The 23753-nt window shown below is 39.3% G+C and overlaps 1 protein-coding gene across 4 annotated transcripts in view; it reads right to left on the reverse strand.

The window, feature by feature from the left end:
• Window positions 1–22303: 22303 nt before the first annotated feature.
• The window catches only part of grb14 (growth factor receptor-bound protein 14), a 33078-nt gene continuing 31628 nt past the window's right edge, over window positions 22304–23753 (reverse strand). For all 4 annotated transcript variants that reach the window (XM_084362114.1, XM_084362116.1, XM_084362115.1 and 1 more), the window contains one exon: window positions 22304–23709. In XM_084362114.1, coding sequence (XP_084218240.1) covers window positions 23563–23709 — 147 coding nt within the window. In that variant the 3' untranslated portion in view covers window positions 22304–23562. The remainder of the gene's footprint in view (window positions 23710–23753) is intronic.

Here is a 23753-nt window from a genome sequence, read left to right on the forward strand (position 1 = left end):
ACAAGTGATTTGTTTTTTCATTTTTTTAAGTAAGCGAATGTACATAAGTGACGTAAATGATGTCCCATATTAGTGACGTCACATAAGTAATGTGAGTTATGTCACCTAACTTACATTAGTTAATTAAACCCAAAAAATGTTTTTTTCAGAACCCTACACAAGTATTTCTTTTCCTAACCCTAACCAAGTATTTTTGTTTGACCTAACTCTAAGTGTTGTATTGTAGGAAACTGGACTTGTTTCAGTTTCTTGAAGAAGTTTCACCTCTCATCCAAGTAGCTTGGAGGGGAGCTGCAGGTGTTTAAACTCTGTGTGGGAGTGTCCTTACAGAGTCGCTAAGGACACGTGTGACCTCCGAGTTTCAGAGTCGTTAGGGCCACTTGTGGGTTGTTGACCCAACTGGCCTTCATGTGGGAATGGTTGTTAAGCTGTCTGAGGAGGGAACTCAGTACTGTATTGTAGGTGGATGATAGGTAGTGTCGTAGGCCACCTACTCTGTTCAAAGATGGCCGTTCCAGTTTGACGTAGATGGATTCCTTTACTCCTCTTTCAAACCATCTGTCTTCTCTGGCCAAGATGTTTACATCATTGTCCTCAAAGGAATGATTTTCCTCATTCATAACTAAGTGGACAGCAGAGTCTTGACCTGAGGAGTTGGCACTCCTGCGTTGTGCCATTCGTTTATAGAGAGGTTGTTTTGTCTCCCGAACGTACAAATCTGTGCAGTCCTGGCTGCATTGAACAGCAAAAACTACATTACTCTGCTTATGCCTGGGTGTTTCTGCCTCAGCGTGTTGGTAGGTTTACAGTGAACAGGGATATAATGTTTATTAAAGCTCCTCCTGAGTTTCTCAGATATTCCTGCGACATAAGGAATGACGATGTTGTTCCATTTTCCGTCTCTTCCTCTCTGTCAGCTCTGGATCTTTTAGAGTTTTTGACAAAGGTCCAGTTTGGGTAGCCACAGGTTTTAAGTGCTCCCCTGATGTGCTTGTGTTCCTTCTCCTTCCCCTCTGTCTTTGTGGGCACGGTCTCAGCCCGATGGTTTAGGGTTTTGATAACCCCCAGCTTGTGCTCCAGTGGGTGGTGAGAGTCGAACAGCAAGTATTGATCTGTGTTTGTGGGTTTTCTGTACACCTCAATGTTGAGGCTTCTAACCCGAACCAAGTACTTTTTACCTACCACTAACCAGGTAGGGATTTATTTTGTGTAAACCTAACCGAACCGCAACCATTTGACAGTGTAAGTAACGTTTGTGTAACCAGACATTGTGTATTATTTTTTGTTGCAAACTTGACCGTGGAGCCTTTATTTTGAAAGTCTAAGCTGTCTGTGCACATAACATATAAGTGCAGAACCCTTCACATCCAAAACTTCTGCTAGAAGGTTAGGTGAAGCGTCATACTTTGAAGCTTAAGGCCGCTGAACAAGCTGTGCAAGTGCATAAGACTGGAAGAAGATCACTGCAAAAAACGGTCAACAAGAATGACACCTATGCTACAAATTATGCCGCTACAGACATTTCTCTAAAGTACTCCACTAATTTGGTGTTGCACTTGGACTCACAATCAGACAAATCAATGCAGCAGAACCAGAGATATTGCCTTTTTTATTCCACATATTCCTCTTCCTTGTCAAAACCTTGCAACCCGACTGCCGACAAAGGTCTGCTAAGCTAATTACTTTCTAGCTCTTCACCCCCAAGATTTTTTTCCGTCTAATGTTGCCTCAAGTGACCTTGAATAGCTCAAGCTTACGAGCGCATGTGCGTTTAAGACTGGAAGAAGATCACTGCAAAAAATTGGGCAACGAGAACGATACCTATACCATCAAAACCACACAGAAAACCAAATACTCAGAGTGAGATACTTTAGCGAAGATATTTCAGAGAGTATTTATTTACAGCAAAGCGACACGTGAACACATATTAGAAGAAATAGAAATTATACAAGTAATAACAGGTTAATATAATGCATAACACATAATGGGGCACTTTTCATAAATTGCCTTCATACAATCACTTAATGCCTCCCACCAACCTCCCACCTGATTTCAAACGCTTCTCAGTCGCACATTCATAAGATCTATTATTCAAATAGACAGATAGACGGATAGACAGATAGATAGATAGATAGATAGATAGATAGATAGATAGATAGATATTTTTTGAGTGATGGAAATGACCCTCAAATCACAGCAAGTCCATTAATAAAAGGTTGAGGGAACATAGCTGATGTCTTTCATATTGTAATGAGATATGAACAGCATTACACCTCCGTGATTTTGCTGCATCAGAACCTATATCCACCCCACCTTTGTTTGCACCCTGTATTTGCATTTCAAAGGGAGCCCCTGGGAAGCCACTTTGCATATTTACATCTGATTAACAACTTTAAATGAACATGTCAAAATCTGAAAATGGTCCATGGCTGACACGGAGAGGGATTCTGTAGCATGAGATGTAATGGGACAAAACGCCGAACACAAACTGTGATTAGAATGACATGATATTGGCTAACATATGCACATGCTTCACGTGAATTAAAGCATCTTGTTAATTACATATTTTTCAGGGGGGGAGATTTGTATTTTGGAAATTGTGTAGATAAGAGGAGCACATTGGGAGGTTGTGCCTTAAATCACAAGAATGCAATAAGAAGGCGAGAATAATATATTGCCTCCTCGGGCTACATTCTCCAAACCACAAATTCATACCAGTAACTCCATGTTTGGAAAAGGATTAACTGGTCAAAAACTGGCTCTAAAGCAACGCTTAGCTGATTTAAGTATACATCTTATTTCATGGTGAATTCCTCCAAGACAGACTCATTCAAATTTCATGACCATCCCTTAGTGGTCCCATTATTATGTATTTTGTACACATCCGCCCATAATAGTGAATTAAAAGGAGGGTGAAAGAATGGTCAAGCTAGCACATCATTAAAAATGATCCCAAAAAATCCCAAATCCTTGCATTCGGAGGAAAAGAAAACACAAAGTTCAGAGTGTTAAGGTAAGCTTGGCTGTGGTTAGGAAAGAAAAACAGGCTATAAATGTCTGCTGGAAGCTTTGTTCTGCTGAGCTCTCTATAAGATATAAAATATGAACTAACTATGTGATTATTAATTGGGCCCATTGTAATTTGAGGATTCTGGGCTGCATATTGTTGGCAGCCCTCCACGGGGTCTGTCTGCGCAGGAACGTGTCGAGGGGGTACCAGCCAGGATGCCTCAGCCATTTAGAGAGCAGCTTGCCACTCGCGCATCGGCATACCAATGAGTGGGGTTAAAAAGGCACGGCTCCTCTCACAGACGGCCCTCCTTCTCCGGCTCGGCTCCAAAGGGTCTCCACGGACTAATTTCCAAAACCACCTCTTAATGTAGGCTTGTGTCAATCACCTGAACAGACAGCTTCATCCCCTGATATGGAGTAGTCACACAGCAGAGCCAGGCAGACCAAAGGAAATACAATAGTGCAGTACAGTTGCAGTCATATGGAAAATAATAGAGAAAGCTCTTTAATGCCACATGGATTGTTATTAATAGCCTTGAAACTACACTTTCGCTCATGTTTACATTACGGTGGTTGAGCCTGAATAAAATGGAAAATTAATATTACAATGACAAATCCAATGTTTTTGTCTTACAGACACGGAAACCAAAAATAAGCTTTCAGGATATCTTTTATACATTAAATTAACTTTAATTTTAAAGTCTTGTCTATTACCATATTTTAGCAATATGCGAGGGAGGAGACTGCATGTTCGACATAAACACGTGCATTAGTGGACTGTGGAGGTGTAATGGATGCGCACAAAATCACAGTTTTCTTTGTATGCTGGTTTAATTAACAAACGCTCTGCGTGTATTTAAATACATATATCAAACTGCCATGGTAACAATATCATCAACATTGTTTTTTTTTCTCTCTCAAACGCAGAGTGAAATTTTAGCACTAATTAAAAAAAAGTGTTTGTTTGTGAATGTAGAAGAATTAATTATAGGGAAATGTATATTATAGCTGATGCAGAATCTTTTTTGAGTAGTAGCAGGGTCACAGCAAAAACTTGCTTGTAAATTGGCTGCTCTATTACTTAAAGTGACTACGAGGAACTTTTAAGTGTTTATGAAAGAGTCTGGTGATTCCTCTGATGATAATAAATGACCTGTAACAGCAAACGAGACCATCAGCGAAAAGACTGCTATTTTTATATAGTTATTATAAATGCCTGTGCTCGGGTCCATTCACATACATCGCATATAAAACCACTTATAAAGACATTACCTCATCGCGATCCATCCCGCGGTCTCTCTGCCGTGCCGGCACGCGTTAGCCAAGATCTTTACAACAGCAGGCGCTGGTGTCGTACCGCTTCTGTCAAAAGGGGCCGCTAGAGTCAACAGAAACTGAAAGATCCTTATAGTCACTTAACATTTTGCCTTTTTTGGGCCATAATTAGCCAAATTGGTAGATAACACAGTGGATTTGTTGAAACTTTACATTTCTTCATCTATAATTTTATCTCGTGACAATGCTGTGATCATGACCTGGTTAGGTTTAGAGACAAATCCACTTGGTTAGGGTTAGGAAAAATTAAATACATATTTTGGCCACCACAAACAGGGCTGGAGATTTTTTTGAGGTCTCGTTTAAAACACGTGGTGTTGTTGCCACAAATAGGGCTGGAGATTTCCTGAATTCCTGTAAAAAATATGAAATTTTCATCTTTTTTTGATCTTCTCAAAAACATCCTGTGGCTTGACACTTACAAATGTTGAAACACAGTCTTGAACTACAGTCACTGGCTTGGCAGCCTCCTAACCTATAGCTCAACCATCACCCCCTACCCCTTCTGATATAAAAGTCAGGTCGTAAACATGTTGTGTTACGGTGATACAACACATTTTGTAGAAATGTCTATATGGTGCGTAGCCACATGACACATATGATTGTTAATGTATCAGTGGTTTGCAGAAACGTTATCTGCCAACATTTCATATCATACACATAGGTTGAAACTTATTTTTTTTAACGCGATGGTTAGAACTTGGTTAGGTTTAGCCACATAAACCACTTACTCACAGTTTGGAAAAGATCATGTTTTGGCTTGAGATGCATAATTTTGTTTCCTCAAAGAAGGCTGCAAAAAGCCTTGATGTCTTTTTACAAATATTGGGCTTAGTTGCCCCAAAGACGGCTGCATAAAGTCCCAACCGCTCACTAAAATTACCAAGTTGCAGTGGTCTTGTTTAGGTCCCACGCTACTACCATCTCTTCCTCCTCCCAACAGTAAAGTCAGCTCATATACATGTTATAAACGTTATCTTTTGTCTTGTGACTGTGCTGCTCTGGTGCCTTCGCAATAATAATGGATGGATTTAAAAACTCATATTTATAGCAGAAAATAGAAAATCACTACAAAGATACAACAAATATTTAGCTAAACAGTAAAACATGCGGTTTACTGCCATGTAGCTCGGATGGAGATACAGCTGTCATTTCTGATCCACAAACAACTACACACTCCACTTAACTCCTAAACACAACTTATCACACACTTCTCCTGAAACCTTTTCACGCTCTGGCTTCTCTGAACATTGAACAGCTGAAAAACCATCCCTCATACTGAGTTTTGCTTTTTGTGTCACAATCCGAGATGACATACGACACGAGAAATGATGAGAAAACTGTGGGGAGGCTTCCAGTAGATTGATTCTCCCATCGCTTCATTCTTTTCTAGTTAGTCTTTTATTGGCTACAAAGGTAAGAGTCGTTGTGAAGCCGAGTGAGCGAGGAGTGAACCAGCCTGCCCTGTTTAATCCACGGGGCATTGAAGGAGGGTGATCACTTCTTAAGACCACAAAGGCCTACAAGGAAATCAGTACAGTCTATGAGATCCCAAAGCTGATTTAAAGGAGAGATGTCCCAGCTTGGGCTCTGGGCCTTTAACAGGAATAAGGCCATGCTGTACAATAACAATCTGAGGCTCCAGAGGAAAGCACTATTCATAGCCAATAATAAGAAAGATCCCAGGTTTGGATGGACAGAACTGTAGAAATAAAGACTTTTGCTTCTTACAGAAAGTGTTTTTGAATTATTCAATCAATGCATCACGTACTTAAATTCCCAAATTGTATAAATCTTATAAAAGTAATACAGACTGATGATGTAGATCTACTGTGTATATCATATATTTCCAATTACATGTAGCATATGTGAGAAGGAAATCCTCTGAAGTCTCTTTTTCTCTTACGGGCAGATCAACTCCATCTTTATCCAAAACCCTAATCACAGCATCGAAATGAAAACCTACATCTTCCATTTAGCCACAAAGAGGGAACTGAAGATAAGGATATTATTTATATGACTGTGTGTTTTACTCGAATACAAAGCCATCAGATGTAAAATGATTAGCGGCGCGACTGTCTGGCCGGACAGCCAGCGGCAATTTTAGGACATAATCAGCGTTCTGGGTTTTCCCGCGGCGGCTTTGTCATCTGTATTTCAAAGGCATTGATTGCACTTATGAGCTCTTATCTACCTGATGATGTCCATTCATTCACACAATGTTAACATTATCGCAGACTAGTACTTTAAAGTTTATTCAATTTATTGGAAATAACTCATGTGGACAGAAGCAGCTTTGTTGCCGGTACAGGCTGAGCAGGAGCAGGAATTTTGCGCTAAAGAGTGAGTGCAAAATTAATGAAGGGGAACTCTGACTTTTAGTCAATGTAAAAATTTCATTAATGTTATTATTCAGTCACCTCCGTGGTCCTGAATTTATATCGTCGAGACCTCATGTGTTGAATCCTGATTGCGTGTATTTCCATTTCTTCAACATCAGGGGACCCGGAGAGCTGAGAGAGGGACACCCGGGGTTGCTCAGTATGAGAAAGGCATGAGCGCCATTAGTGCATCTGAGTACTGAATATCTTTGTGTGGTCTGCCGACGCAAGCCCTTAACTTACCTTTATCACCCCTGTTTGTCACAGTACTTCATTTATAAATATGTGTTTGGTAAGGAGGAAAATCCTGAAGTCTTTTTAATCAGGTGCCTTTGATCGACTCTGAGCTTTTTTTTTAAAGTAAATGCGGCTTAAAAATCACTTTTAAAATAAATGTCTCAGATTAAAATGTGTTAAAGCAGGAAAACATTCTGAGGGCTTGTCACATGACAGCTGAAAAGAAACAGACTGGTGCAATATTGCTCGACATGGTGACATTTGGTATTTTATTCAGATGCATTAGTACGATGAGTGCTTTGTTAGCACAGGTGACCTCGATACGTAACGCCATTTGATGAGATGATTACACGGGAATCTGTATGGACATACTTAGTGATTTAGGAACAAAACAGAAGGAGAGGTCGGACATTTAAATATACGTTAAAGTAAGAATTGTGTATCGTTGATTCAGATCAGTTCAGATTTAAAAAATCCCTGATTATTCCTCTACTATGATCATTGAAAGAGGTATTCTCAGGAGACAACCACTCCTTTACATCAAGACGACCAGTACTCAACACGAGTGGTACTAGTGGGAGTGGGAGAAGAGTAAGCAGTAATATAGGCCTGTCATTCTTTTCTCAGTAAATCAGGTATCACCTAAATTGCTCTAAGCTGACGCTCTAACAGTTCAAACCATTAGCAGCAACCTGCAACTGAAGCTGCACGACACAACCTATCATTCCTTCATCTAATGGAAACTGCTGAGCTTACTGTGAGTAAAACATCTAGTTCATAATTCAATATTAGATGTTTCCCACTTTGAAATTACACATGAATTCACAGAGAGGCCAGATGTCCCAGTTCCACCGGTACTTAAACGCAGCATGCATTAGTGGATCTTGAGACGTGAAAAATGTCTCATATCTCCTAGTGTACCCTGATCTGTGTGCACACACACTTAACAAGAAGGAATACAAAAGAACGTCTCACATATTCTTAGACATTTGATCACGCAGGAGGCTTTTTGAAAGCCAAAGTGATCACATCTGTGAAGCTAAAGTAAGAATCTTTGTTTCAAATATTATTATTTATTCAGGTTTTGATGTGTGCATTTGTAAAACTGTTTTACACGCGTTCATGTTGCTTAGTATTTGTGCGTGGAGTGGAGCATGCAGTACACACAACAACAAATATTTGCACACATTTTGTAAATTCTATTTTTTCATTTGATGATCATTTACAGACTAATCTCTCTCCGTACGTCTCCAGCAATGTTTGTGGCAACTGAAGCAGATATTTTAAGTGTTTTTAAAGCACAGCATTGACAATTAAAGAAACAGTTGCAACATGTCCGTCGTCTGCAGAAATGTAGATTGTCAACATTTATTCTGGCAGCTTGGTTGCTGTCATAGACGTCAACTTTGGATTTCGTAAATTCTGCATGCTCATGTGTGGGTATACAGCTATCTTTGCATTCGTTTTAATTCATATAATCCTTTTTCCTTTTGTCAGTAACTACATTACATTGATTTTAACTGGCAGGCAACACACAAGGATTGACTCCTCCACGCTCAGACAGTTGTCAAATGGACTAAATCAGAACTTATAGTCAAAGCACACTTGATTCTATATTCTACCTGTTTTGACCTGATGAGAGGATTACAGGCTAAGTTGTCTGCTGTTTGTTCTCACCTCCTGTGAATCTTCTCTTTATTCCAGTTCACAAACCACTGAATTATATGTAAATGTAGTAAGTGTTAATTTGTGAAGCCATGCAATTTACAATCACTCAACTGACTTACACTGACCCTCTAGACGTATACCACGCTGATATTTCTCAGCTCTAGCACAGGAGAAGTTTGAGAAGGCAAAACCACAACGGTTGTCCGTATGTTAGAAAATCTGCTGACTTACATAATCAATACGTTGTCGTCAGCCACAGAATCTAAATGATTACTGTAGCCTGACATGGGCTACCTCATCATTTGATCAGTACGCAAGCCCTGTATGGTAATGGGTCAAACATGTTACTTCCTCCATTTTCCCGTGATAACAAGTTAAATATGATTTGTTTTTCTCGAGATTGTCAGTTATTTATGTTACTATCATGGAATAACAAGTGTTATTTATTATGTTGATTTTCTTGAGCTCTTGAGAAAACAAGCTATGATTTCCCGAGATAACAAGATAAATTAACCAGTTATTGTGAGAAAACAAGGCTTGTTACCTAAAGCCTCATGTTTAAGGGTGCACTATGTAGTTTTGGGAAAGAAATATTAATCAGTAGAGAAAGACCTTCACTCACTGGTTTTTATGCCTAAACAAACTAAATAAACAAACTCCCTTTGTTTTGAATCAATAAACTGAATAAACAAACTGACCTTAAAGGACAGCACAGTTTAATACTGTTTTACTTTGTTTGTATGTGGCGGACCCTGCCACCTTTCTAGCTTCAAACTGTGTTCTGGGGACCTTATTTTCCTCTGAGAACAGCTTGTTTATTCAGTTATGGAAAAAAATGTATATGTCTGAGTTCATATTATTACCTCATTAATATCATAAATATTACAATTTAATTTAATAAGAGTTTTAATTTCTTCTCCAAAACTACAACGTGCCCCTTTAAGACGGGAAAGCAGAGGAAATAATATGGTTGACACTTGTTTGGCCATTTAGAGTTTCCGTACTACAGCTATAAAATTATTTATAATCTTTTGAAAATTGGTTGTAATATACCCATTTCTCAAGTTATTTTAATGAAAACTGTGACTTTTTGGCTGTAATGTAATCATACATGCAAAAGAAGATGTCAATGTGGGGTAAGACATACATAACTTATGAACATAGGATCTGCATGAGCATTGTCGTCTGACAACATGGGATATTATATAACTCAGACACACCAAAATGTCAATCAAAGATTTGTAGCTTTCAGTCAAGGTTTTGTTTTTCCTTCAAAAAAATGAATGCCACAATAAGAGAAATAGGGAAATGAATCAGGAAACACCATTATGATTTGATTTCTGACGGTTCTGGTCTGATTTCCTGATACAATTGGCTTATAATGCACCTCATTAATGATGTACACAGAATATTCAACATCAGATAACTCTAACATACCATTCTTGACTGACTTCTTGTTTTTTCATCAGTAATGTTGTTAGAATAATACAAAACATCAATGCAAAGTGTTTTACAACATCAGTGAATTAACTGAAAAATTAATAAACAAACTGAAAAAAAAGTCTCTTAAGACTATTTATGTTGCCATTTATGCTATCAGGTGGTTTGTGTTCAGATTCTCTGTCTGCTGGAATGGAAAGAAAGTAAATAACACATCATAGAGTATTTTAATCAATTGTTTTTCACTGCTGATAATAAATGAGGGCACTTAGAGAGAAATCCACCATAACAATATTTTTTTGTGTTTGAGACAAACTGTATTTGGGTTCTGAATGGGTTAATTTTTCATCCTTCTGTGGTCCCAGGTACTCAAAGATTTCACTGAGCAGAACACAACATGTTTATATTTTAAATGAGTCTCGTATGATTCGGTGTACACAATCTGACAATGTTCAAAATATCTGCAACTGCTGGAAATCTGTGCTCAAAACTGTAAGTGAAATACACGCCTTTGCTTTGGGGAAATAGTCCTCTGCCAATTGTGCTGAAATTGCGCTATCCTTATCTCAAGCACTGCTTCACAGATATGAGGAGCAGACTGCTTTGTAAAAAAAAAAAAAAAAAAGAAAAAAAAATATGATGTCAAATCTTTGCAATTTCAATTTCCTGTGACATGGCTCTCCAATCCGTGGAAAAGGGGGGACTGTTTTTGTTGAAGTGCCCAATACAGCACTTAGATTGAAGAGGAAAGAACGAGTTTATGCAGTTATGTTTGTTACACCCTCAAAGAAGATGAGCTGGAAAATTAATTACACACAAAAAGAGGAACAGAAATACCAGATCTCAAACTGAGACCGTTTAACGAAAAGACCTCGGCCATAAATTGGCAAAACAGTATGCAGCGTGGGTTGACAAGGTGAGAAACTGTCATAGTTCTGTACCATAACGCCTATGAAAGCGCTTATTGATGAGGTTAAGTGTGGTTTGAGATGAGCAGTACACAGCAGGGTACATGAACATCTGTGTTAGCTGGAAAGTGCAGCAACATACTGTGAGCACACTTTTTTGTTCTTGTAGCAGTTTTAACCGCTGACTGCTGATAATTGTAGCTGCTCTTAGCTAGTTAGCTCAGTTAGCTGTGCAGCTAGCGCCTCGGACTGGCCCACTTGGGGAGTGTTAGTGTTTACACCGCTAGGTCCGGAGCTTTGGACCAGGATAGGATGGAGCTAGCTGGGTAGCATGCTAACTTCAGTGGATATCTCTGCAACACAACACATAGACATCATTCTGTCATAAATGCTCACATGCCAATTATAATTTTAGTAAATTTTTTTCATCTTTTCTACCAAAATGTGGACATATAGTGCCTATAAAGTCCACACGTTTGCATGTGTATGTGCATGCACCAGAAACAAGCTGCCACCCACGCGCATCAGGACTCACCGACATCTCCACACACTCAGACTGCGGCTACTAAATTCTTATTGCCATGTTTCAGTCGTTGAGGAAATACGACAGCAATTACTCGAGCACCGTGTTAGCTGACCACCTCTGCAAACCATTACACATAAATATGTTGTGATCCCTGTGTTCAACAGTCTGTTATGGACAAAGATGCATTCCTCTCCTTTTAGTGTGCAGTCGTGTCTGAGGTCATGGCCATTTTGTCCATATCCCATTTCTTGGTGTATCTTTAGCAAGCCAAGCAAACCGTGTGCTGTGGCTGCGGCTGAGGTCTTTCTCTGTTGTTGGTATATGTGGGTCAAAGAGGAATCTTTTGAAAACAGGAAGATAGGAATACTGCCCAGCGCTAAATGAAAGGGGTTTACAAAGCTAGAACTATTCTCTTAAATGTCTGACCAGTGCAAACTGATATTCAGTGGAAATACTCTAAGTGCAAATATTGCTGCACCTGCTCCATCACTTTTGTACCTTTATACACACAGAAGCATCTGGAAGGCTGTACTGGGCCGAGATTCAATTAACTTGTGCTATAATAAGGGGCAAAGACTGGGAGTTAGCAGTACACAACTAAGGTCCAGAGCTATGATTGACGTTAGCCTCCATTCAACCTCAGGATGAAAGGAAGCGCTAAGTAAACAAATAGCATGCTCTCGAAGCCTTCTCTGTGTATTAAATTGTCAGAAAAGCCTCATATTTTTTGGAAACATCGAATGGTGTTTTTGTGCGGTTATAAGGTACCGTTGCTGTCTGCTGGATCAGTGCTGGAATGTGTATGCATTGTAGCTTGTTGATGAATTGAATAAGTCTGTGAGCCGCGCTGTAAATCTCTGAGTTGAAGGACGAGCTGTATCTCACGCTGGCCTCTATCTGTGGGGAAGAGAAAGCCTCTGGGCGATGATATAGAGGCAGCAGGGACAGTGGAGGGACAGTTGGTAATTTAAACATGATCTTATTTTGAATATCTTTCTTTGCAAGAATACTAACATCATCCTCGTTATCTTTGCTTTTTTTATGTATTATTTCTATCAAAAATGGCGACAAATGCTCATTGATCGTGCCGCTCGCTTAGCGCCGTCGCAGTGTGCTTGTCTTAGCAGATAAATACTGTGAGTTTTCAGCGACAAATGGCTTTTTATTTGTGCTGAATGAATGACAGTGTCAGATCCTGTGTTGAACCTTTCATGTTTCACTTCACTGCACACTTCACAGTCCTTCTCTTTCCTTGCAACAGCCACAGAATATATTAGTCTTGTTGTGCCGCTGCTTGGTGATGTTTGGGATGCACACATGTAGCGTAAACCAAACATGCAAACACAACTAATTAAGGAGGCAAACACTGTCGTGTATCACCTCTCATTTTCAGGTGGTATAATGCAAACTTATCCATAGCTGCTCTTCACAATGCAGGACTAGATAGTGATTGTCACATGAAGTGTTAGCACTTGGCGCGAACACTCAATGTGTGAGGAAGTGAGAGGATGGGAAGAAGAAGAAGAGCATCACCATGAACAGAGGCAAATAAGTGTGTTACTATTCACAGGATTAAACAGATCAGCAGAGGTGAGTTTTTCCCAAAGCCTTCCATTCACCAGAACATCCAGTCATGCCCATTAGGAAAGTGACAGGATGTAATCAGATTACAGATACATGAATAAATACATACAGCAAGACGGACTTAAAATCACTCACCGATTCAAACTGCACTTGAAGCACACTCGATCTTCCTCTGGGAAAACTTTTCATCCAGGAGCTGTTATGAGATTTTCAATTTTCAAAGACAAAAATGTGAAAATAAATTTGAAAATAAATAGTTTGGTGCTTAGCTGAGGTGGAAAAATTGGTGGATGGATAAAGGCAAAAATGTGATGATGTGCAGTTAAGTGTTAAACTCACTAAACACACATTCATTATAAAAGTCCCCTTGTTTGATAAGCTAGCTGTTAGCCATTATTTTCCCTGGAGGACTAAAAGATTGTTTAACATCAATGAATGTAGCTGTTGGTTTGTGGACTACCTTTTTGAAGCATCTTGTTTTTAGCTTGTTGGCTGTCACCATCTTGGTTTTCTGGAGCTGGAAGTGACCACTTGGACAGGAGGATGTAGGCCTAGCTAAGTTATCAGCTAACAATAGGCCTAGTGCTAGCCAGCTGGCTAGCTTAGTTAGCAAGTTGTGTCTGGACTTCACTTTAACTGTGATATAAATTGGGATGTTAATTTTGGCTAGCTTAACACAGTCTTAAAACCAAATGTACTGGAAACAATGAACTGCCTATTCCTGAGAGTGCCTTTAGAGCAACTGAAAGCTGACTAGGGAATTATCAAGTAACCAAAATGTTACAATGAACTTTTGTGAACTGATAACACAATGTGAAAGTGTCAAAGTTATAAGCTAGAAAAAGCCAACACCCCAAAACAAGTTAACAGCTGTTTAAATGCACACAGTGCCATGGATTTACATTACTATCCTGACTGACGACGTCTCGTCAATCACCTGCTTTCACATCTATTTACCTCTAAATGAGACGAAATGAAAATGACCATCATGCTGCGCTGAAGAAGACTTAAACTAGTGATTGCGACCATCAACTTATTAGAAAAATGTTTACTGAGGTACAAAATCAAGTGAGAAGTAGGGTCGGTTTCTCATAGACTTCTATGCAGTCTGACTTATTGTTGCAACCAGGAGAGTCGCTCCCTGTTGGCAATTTAAAAAATGCAGGTTTAAGTCACTTTTGCATTGGCTTCATTTCTACATCCACTTCTCTTATACAGTCAATGAACCACTTCAAGATAAATCCACTATTATTTTTTTGGGTTTGGTTTAAAACAGCGTCCTGCTGTTGTCGGGCACCAAGCAGTTAAATCTACAGTTTTTCTTCAGGAGGCCGTCCTTCAAATTTGTGCCATAAAAGATAATCCACTTCGTTCATGGTGACAGCAGTTGAGAGAGCTCTCTTCTTTAAACTTTTTGCCAGTTACAATAAAATGACAACAATAGTACTTGGCATGTAGCCAATCAAATAGCAGGGGGGAAACAGGGATTCGGCCCCATTTGGCATCAAATTTGTGCTATTCGCTTTCATTGCTAAAGGCTTTGGACATGCATACTGTTGTTTTTCCCCACTCAAGGCACTCGACATCTCCAAGTAATGTCCGACGGAGCAAACTGTAATTAAAAACACGGTTTTAAAACTATTCTGTCCAACAACCGACCTTAAATCGAAGAGTAATCAAACATATGAGTGTATCATGCATTACTCGGGAATTATAGGAGATACTCTTTAACACTGCTGCCACTTTCATTCTTCCATGTTGCTCCAGAACTTGTGGGACAGCAACAACCCCGACAAGCATCAATCAGCATTAGAGGGCTGATTAGTCAGCAAAGTTAGAGCTCTGCAGAGACATTTCTGTCTGCTACAACTGACAGCACAACTCTTTTATCTCCTTATACTGGTTCAAACATCTAAATACCTCTTCCTTCTGCTTCCACTGTCCTGTTGTAACTTTTCTTAAAGGACATTTCTTAATTAAAGGGGCACTACGCCGTTTTGGAGAAGAAATTCAAAATCAGTATTTTAACATTTACAATACTAATGAGGTAATAATACAAACTCAGAAATATTTTTACTTTTTACACAACTGAATAAAGAAGCTGTTCTCAGAGGAAAATAAGGTCCCCAGAACACTGTATGAAGGTAGGAAGGTGGCAGGGTCCGCCATATATAAATAAAGTAAAACAGTGTGTCCTTTAAGGTCAGTTTGTTTATTTTGTTTATTCAGTCATGAAAACAAAGAGAGTTTGTTTATTTAGTTTGTTTAGGGATAAAAAAAAATGAGTCTCTGAAGATTTTTCTCATCGGATCAGAATTTCTTCCCACTTTATTTCTTTACTTTCTAACATTTTTCATCCATCCTGTTTGTTTTCATCCATGTTTGGCATTTACATTATTTCATTTACAGCTTGATTTCGATCATTTCGTACATACACAATATACATTTCCTGGTATTTATTTCAATCTTTTCTTCATCTCTTTTTAATTTCTTATATTTGAGATGCTTTTATTTAACATCAAACTCTATTCGCATCCTGTCCATCACCACAAAGACCATTAAATCAATTTTAAAACACTGATGGCAAACACGGAGCACATCTGCCAGCTCTCTCTGTCTGTTCTGATGAAGAATCATAGACATTTTCTCTAAACTACTACAATGGCACTATCTTAAAAAATCACTGGGTCTCTTGTATAAATTCTGTACAGAATCTAATGAATTGCAAATTCATTAGATTGTGTGTGTTTGGACACTTTCTGCCCTCTTGTGGTGGTACTTTGTAGACTGAGGCACATTTTCACATCAGCTCATCAGTAAGAGAATCTAAGTGAGCAGAAACGAGATGATATGATAATGCGGTAATTATATAGATAAATATAAAGATACATAGTGAGGAGATGTACAAGGAAAACAACAATAAGAAGGATTTTGATGTGTAAAATAAATACTTTCGGATCACATTCAGCGTGTTTCTTTTGTGAATCATAGAGGCAACTGTCAGTTTTATAGAATGCAAATGTGTGTCCAGTGTATTTCAATTAATTTCTTCATTTCTTGTTTTTGCTTAATTTGTAACACGCCACCTTGACTTGCGAAATTAAAACAAAAAGATTGTAATGAAGACATCAAAGTAAATGTACGAGCAGAATAGATTAACATAATTTAGAATCGACAGCATGATACAGTAACACAGATCCTCCCTGACTCTGAGCCAGATTAGACACAGAGTGAATCTGCCCAGCAAAAGGTCAGCGCGCTATTGAATTTTTTCAAATATTTTTCAAAATACCTCCTGGCATTGCAAATATTTTTGACCACTGCGTAATACTTTGGGGAAGGATGAATCCCCACTCCTCCATGCCCCCATCTCTCGCTCTCCCTCTCACACACACACAAGCACACACAGACACTACAACACAATGCCTGCCAATCTGCACAGAAAAACACCGCTCTGGGTTATTCATCGATTGACCATTCAAATCCCAACATATGCTGCTCTGCTTCTATTCCACTGTGTTCTCAGAAATGGACCATTTCCTAATTCTTCCACAAGGCTTCCTACTCTGTTCAGGAGTCACTCGCACATGATGTAAATGAGAGGAAGAAAAGTGGGCAGGAATGTAAATTGATCCAATGCGTGTGTAAATGTGCACGTGCACATGCGCACATGTGAGTTTGTGTGTGCCACTGTGCACATTTTGACCTATTTTGCTGAAAAATGCAACGACAATATATCACGTGAAGTTGTGCTCTGCAACCTTGTGGTAAATGTGCCTGTGATATACATCGTGTCGTTCTGAAGTTTCTCAACTACGTGTTTTACGGTGTGAATGAGCGAACACGGGGAAGTGAATCTGAGAGTTTGGGTCTACTTTTGCAGATAATATTCACCCCAAGTGCTGCACTGTCAAACATCTCAGCCTTACTTTTGCTTTTCATGTCTTTTCTACCTTTAAAGTCAAAAAATGTTTTCCTCTCCTCACGACCCCCCCCTGCTTTTACCCCTGTCGTTTTCCTTTTCTTATCCATCCTTTTGATCACCTAAAACATCAGTCCATCACCACCAGGAGCTGTGGTTTTTGTCTCCCTGCTGTCCACTGTCTGCCTTCCAGGGAGAGCTCCTCCCCGCTGAGCCGCTGCCCGTTTGCCAAACTCGAGTGTTTGTGGGAAGAAGTGAGCAGGTTTTACATGGAGGACTGCCTTAATGTTGTTCAGTCGGTGGGCAGCCACACAGGGCGCTGCACTTCAGATTCGCTGTTTGTTCATCTGTGCAGGGCCAGACTCACTCCTCTCTCCTCCTCTTCCCTGTCTCACACACTCAGACACCATCACAACCTACGAGAACGTTTCCAAATGAAATGATCTGAATTTGAAATGTTTTTATGTCTTCATGTAAACACCCAGCACGCTGGGATGTTCCTGTTCCGTCTGAGGAGTGGAGGTATGCCTTTCAACTGGGGATTAGGGGGGGACGTGGCCTCTATAGGGCTCCCTCAGAGCAAAGCCAGTCCTCCCATGTTAATTTCTCAAGGTCAAGAAGAACCTCTGCAATGTTTCAGCTTTGAAGGTGGACTGAAAATACAATAACAGGAACCCTGCTGTACGGGGGCAGGAAGAAAAAGAACACACTGATTCGATAGCACTACATCTACCTGTTAGCTCGCATCAAAGAGGCCAGTTACAGATGTGTCTGCATTCAACATAATAACTGCAGTAACTCATATTAAAGGGGCACTATGTAGAAATACTATGTATGTAGAAATTCACACTCAGAATTTTAATATTTACAATATTAATGAGGTAATAATACAAACTCAGATTTTTTTTTTTCTATAACTGAATAAACAAGCTGTTCTCAGAGGAAAATAAGGTCCCCAGAACACTGCTTGAAGCTAGAAAGGTGGCAGGGTCCGCCACATATAAACAAAGTAAACAGTATGAAACAGTGTTGTCCTTTAAGGTCAGTTTGTTTATTCAGTCATGAAAACAAAGAGAGTTTGTTTAGTTAGTTTGATTAGGCATACAAAATCAGTCGATGAAGATGTTTCTCTTCTGATTAAAAAAAAACAAACAAACTACATAGTGCACCTTTAAAGAAAAAAATCACGCTGATCTGTCGTCTTATTGTCCTTGTTGGCTCAGTCCCTGTAGGAATAAGCACTAATATGAGCATTCATCACTCACTGTCTTCAACAGTTATTTTACAAGCTGCACTGTCTCACTCTAATTGAGCTACTTTACATTGTAATAAGGCAACAAAATGCGGCGGATTAAAGCAGAGCCCGCTCCCTTATGTATTTAAAAATAGGGCTTTGGAAAAAAGCTACATTGCGCGTGTCTCGCCTTTTGAGATTTAATGACTATCCTGTGACTCCACAGAGAATTACTGCCAGTAATTGATTATTAAAACTTGAAATTGCAAACCACATCCATTATTTGACGAGTGCATGTGTTATCCTTGTAATTAACAAAGCTTGGCACTTACCGTTTGCCAGTTCCAAGACCCCCTAGAAAAAAATATATCAGAGGTTAGAAAGGCGATTTATAGAGCAAGCACTGTCTGGGCAATTATCTGAGACATAATACATTACCAAAGATGCTCAATACACCGGGAAAATTTCCACTTCACATCAGCGGCACAAACACGGTCTCGAAGAATCTCAGGCGTCGTGTAAAAATGTATTACAATTAGTCTTTTAAAACCCCAAAGTATTATCCGCCTAAAACAAAATTAACACTTCTAGAGAGCGTGGAAGTATTTTTTTTTTTTTTTACCAAATAGGACCCAGAGATTTCAACCTCTGTATCAAAATGTGAGAAAATATCTTGAATATCAAGCAGATATTTTATTCACCATAAAAGTGGAGATTATTTTCTTTTAAAGGTGCACTATGAAGCTTTTTGAGAAGAAATATTATTCAGAAAAGATCTTTTTTTGACTGATTTCAATGCTTAAACAAACTAAATAGGGAAACAGAGAGGTGAAAGGTGGCAGGGTCCGCCTAATATAAACTAAATAAAGTAGTTTGTTCAAGCATGAAAATCAATAACCGAAGATTTTTCCCTTCCGATTAAGATTTCTTCCCCAAAACTACATAGTGCTCCTTTAATGCGACAGATTACGTGGAAACCCCCCGGAAAAAAACAAAACAATGCGTCACTATTCTTGCATCTGCTTGTTCACATACCAATGATTAGATATTTAAAACATATTTACATAGAAAAAAATAATCAGCACAGCGTCTGGCTTTGTATTCACAACAAGTCAAATGTGCCAGTTTGATCTTAATTAGGTCATAATGTTCGCTGGAGTAGCATCTCTCTGTCGAGAGCAGCGAGAAAATTCTCCACAGGTAGAGAGAGAACAGAGTGTGTATGCGTTACCTCCCCTGCCTGTAGCTTCTGATCTATAATCTATTAACACAAGATGCTTGTTACAGTGTGTTGGACCACTGTCTGGGAAAATTGTACGCTTAATACTGCAAAATGATAAAGTACAGTTTGTGAATGATTAAACAAAGGTAGAATAAGCCGCCCGTCGCTGTTTGATGTATTATTTCACCTCTGATCTGTGTGAAAAACTGAGAAGAGATGGAAATCTTTCACTTATTTAATATTTTGTTCTTATCGACCTCTGATTATCTCTGCTCCTGTGGCCGCTGTAGCTACTGTAAAGAGGATGTTGCAATTGCTTCTGGCTTGAGATAGTCCTGATGGGAGAGCACTTTGCAAAGGAACATTTAAAGCCTCTAACCTTCACTACAGTGCATCATCCCCCTAAACAAACCTAGCCTCATTTCCGTATAGCTCTGCCAAGACTCATACCCAAGCCCATGCAGATAATGCCCTTTTGTGGATCAAGAGCAAAGCAAACAGCAAGGTCTTCACTTCATCGGAGATAATCAGTAATTGGCCGAAGACAGCGAAGCCAGATAATTGAATACAGACTAGGGGAATACAACAAGAGGGGCATTTAAGAAGAGAGTCAAGTTGAAACTCTCAAGCGCAAAACCTGAAGTCATAAGAGTGAGAGTGCAGGCAGGCAGGCAGGAGTGAATCCAGTGTAGTGGTGAGAAGTGCTACAAACAGTGGTGGTTGTCCACGAGGGCCCGAGACAGAGCGGAGAGAGGCTTTATTTACTAGGAGAAACGCTGTATCCACAGGCCGTTTGGGCAGGATGGAGCTGGATGAATTCATTAAAGCAAGCGCAGTCTCTCCCAGCTGCCATCTCTCCCCCTGCAGCCAGACTCCGATCAATGGCAGGAATACATCCAAAACAACATTTAGCGCAAGACCTCGGAAGCAGGGGTGCATTTAAGACTTCACTGTGTGCGCACATCTCCCCTGGATGCGAGCACTGTTTCAGAATGTGCTATTGAAGTGGAGCAGGGGAGGTATAGGGGCAATGTGCTCGTATCATAACAGAGAAGATGGTTTAACACGGACGCTTGAAGACAAGGCACACGAAGAGGGAACAACAGTCATGTCCATTACTGTTTTTTGGGGGTTTTTTTTCATACTATACGGATCCTTGAAAGTTGGTTGTAAATACATTTAAATTCAGTACTTTACATACAATAAATTACTTATCAGCCGAGTAAGAACAGTTGGGATTCTTGTTGGTGTCACTGAGAAACACACTCACTAAAATGTTCTTCTGCTTTGCATATAAAATGTTGGATTCTCAACACCAGTGAACTTTCAGTAACTTAACTTTTTTAAAGTCAACATGAGACCAACTCCCATCTTTTATATGTATTATGTAATTTAAATTGCACTCGACACATTATGATTTCAAACATAAACCTGGAGGAGAAAAAACAGAATGCTTCTAGTACCATCTAGTGGTCGTAAAGGTTATCTATGTGACGGTGCTGTGGGGAGACACAGTATGCATACTGTACATACACTCCAATCAGTAAATCATCCTCGACATTGTAAGGCTAATGTGTCCCATACACAGGCAATATACTGTGACTAAATTTAACTATGTGCTGGATCTCATTAGAAAATCATGACTTATGTATTCACTATAAAGAAATGTTTCAGAGCAGAAGCACCCCACTGTGTGCTGATGAGATGGCTCAGGTGGACATTTAATTTTATAGTTAGATTTACCGTCTGTCACTGCATTTGTATCATGACCCTGTACGTCCTATATACCATACACAGACTATAACAAATACTGTATTATATTTAAAATAAAGGCTGAGTTTATCAGTGATTGATTGCTTCACACTGTCCCAGATCTCATCTGGGCGCCTGAGTTTAACTACACTGAACATGAATAACATTGCTGGCAGGTTTTAAATGTAAGTGAAAATGTATGTAATTTAATGGGTTTAAAGGAACATTTCAACCTAAAATAAAAATTCAGTCATTGTCTACCCACCCCCATGCCGATGGAAATTTGGGCGAAGTTTTGTAGTCAATAAAACAGTGTGGCAGCATTCTCCTAAACAACTGATGGATGGAGACTCGTTTTAAAACTTAAAGAAATAACAGAAACATTAAATTAAATGGCTCCATACAGCTTTTGAGGTGTAATCCAAGCCCAAAGCGATTTGAAAAGATTGAAACCCTCAACATGTGGTCAAGCTACTTCAGACAGGTTGCAAGCTAACACTTTTAGCTTAGCAGCTACAGTGAAGATTTCAGCTTTCTAAATGGATTATGCTGGACGAGCTCTATGGAGCCATTTTATGTTTTTGTTTTTTTGGCTGTTTTTTTTACGTTTTAAAACAAGTCTCCATCTACTTCAGTTGTAAAGGAGAATACTGCCACACTGTTTTACTGTGAAGCTCCAGAAATGTTTTGTGGACTATGAAACTTTCCCCGGGACTTCGATCATGAATCTTTATTTTTAGTTGAATTGTTCCTTTAACTGATAGAACCAATCACAATCAGCTGATGCGGCCGCTAGCTGCACAGTTAACTGAGCTAACTCGCTAACAGCTACAGTTAGCAGCAGTTAGGAGTTACTCTGGCGATATGCTGCCCCCTATCTGTTTGGAGTAAAAATTGGACAGGAGTCTGAACCTTTAAATGTTAGTTACAGCTGAAAATGACAACAGAAATAAGTAACTTTGCCGATGTCACATATCTTTGCAGTGCAAATCAACCACCAGTCGTTTACTCGGAAGTGATTGGGTCTATGGTGTTTAACTTGCAGCTTATTATTAACTGTGACAATAATTCATACAAAGTCAAACATTACAAACAGACTTTGTTTATATATATATAAAACTATGCAGTCCATGACATTCATTGTTCAATGCACTGTTGTCCAGCTGAAAAAAAAGAGAAAGAAACTACTAACGAAGAAGATGGTCATTTCAATCATGTCACTGATTTAAAATACCTTGTTTTGAAAAGCTGAATGGCTTTTTGAAGACAAACAGTATGACACCGTTTATGCACAGCAGTGGCAATAACAGCAAAATACAACCAACCCAGGTTTTGCAAACTGTATACCTGAATCTTTGAGAAATATAAAAACCAAAATTTCAATATACAATGAATCTGGTATGATTAAAATCAGTCACACAGTATTTCAGATTTCCATCTTCATGGCTTATATCTAGACCGAGCTCACAACTAATTTCATGTTATACAAACATTTCATTTAATCACATACATTTAAAATGTACAGTGCAGGCTAGTGAGGTTGTGCGCCATTTGTCTCCACATGTACATTACACCTCTCTTTGTCTCTCTACAGCAGTCTCAGGCCAGCTTACAGGACATGCACATTAACACTTCCTGAGAGTTCATTTTATCTCTCAAATACAAAACAAAGATCATTTTCTTAAAAAAAAAAGAAATACCTGAATACTTACAAAGTAAGATAGCTTAGTTTTTCTCAAATCTAACCGGTGTGTGTGTTACGATTCCCGGCATGATAATGGTGTCAAATAAAAAAAAATGGATGCCATTGTTGGGCTTCAACCATCACTAGCTTTGACGGACTGTAACTGACAGGTTTATGTAGTTATTTTATACATACTACAGTTTCAGTAAAAGCTCAAATTCCAGCTTCCTTTCCCAAGAAAAACTTTTTTTTCATTGGTGTCATGATTTTGTTAAACTGAAAAGCTGTTAGCAGTACCCATTCAGCTCTATATTACAGTACAATAACTCTCATTTTGGTTTGTGGACAATTGGTTTTACCGCCACATACGAGCACATTACAGGGCCAAAGAATATTGTTCACCAGACAGAACTGCCCATCACCTTCAGCACATGTGGTCAGTTATTATACAGTCCATTGGCTTTTTCTCAAAAAGAAAAATAAGGAGGGACCATGTTGCACAATAGTGGATGGTAACAGTGGTTTCAGTTAGCATGGCTGTTCAGTTAGTCTGCATGTCTTTATTCTTTAAGGCACAGGAACACTGGGAGTGTTTGTCCAGAAAGGCCCCGGAGTTAAGGTGCATGTGGGCCCTCGGGGGTCTCTTGGGTCCCATGTTCACAGGGTGATCCGGGCACAGTGGTGTTTGAGCTTACAGGGCAACACGCCACGGTTTAGCTGGTAAAACTCCACCAACTGGATCAAGTCAGTGAACCGTGTGTGACCATCATCCAGGCTGTACAATACCTCCCCTTCATCATCCATCTGCGGTGGAGGACACACACATACACGCGCATACATTAGATAGG

Source organism: Pagrus pagrus (genome assembly GCF_965226575.1).
Source record: "Pagrus pagrus genome assembly, chromosome: 9".
NCBI classification, from domain to species: Eukaryota; Metazoa; Chordata; class Actinopteri; order Spariformes; family Sparidae; genus Pagrus; species Pagrus pagrus.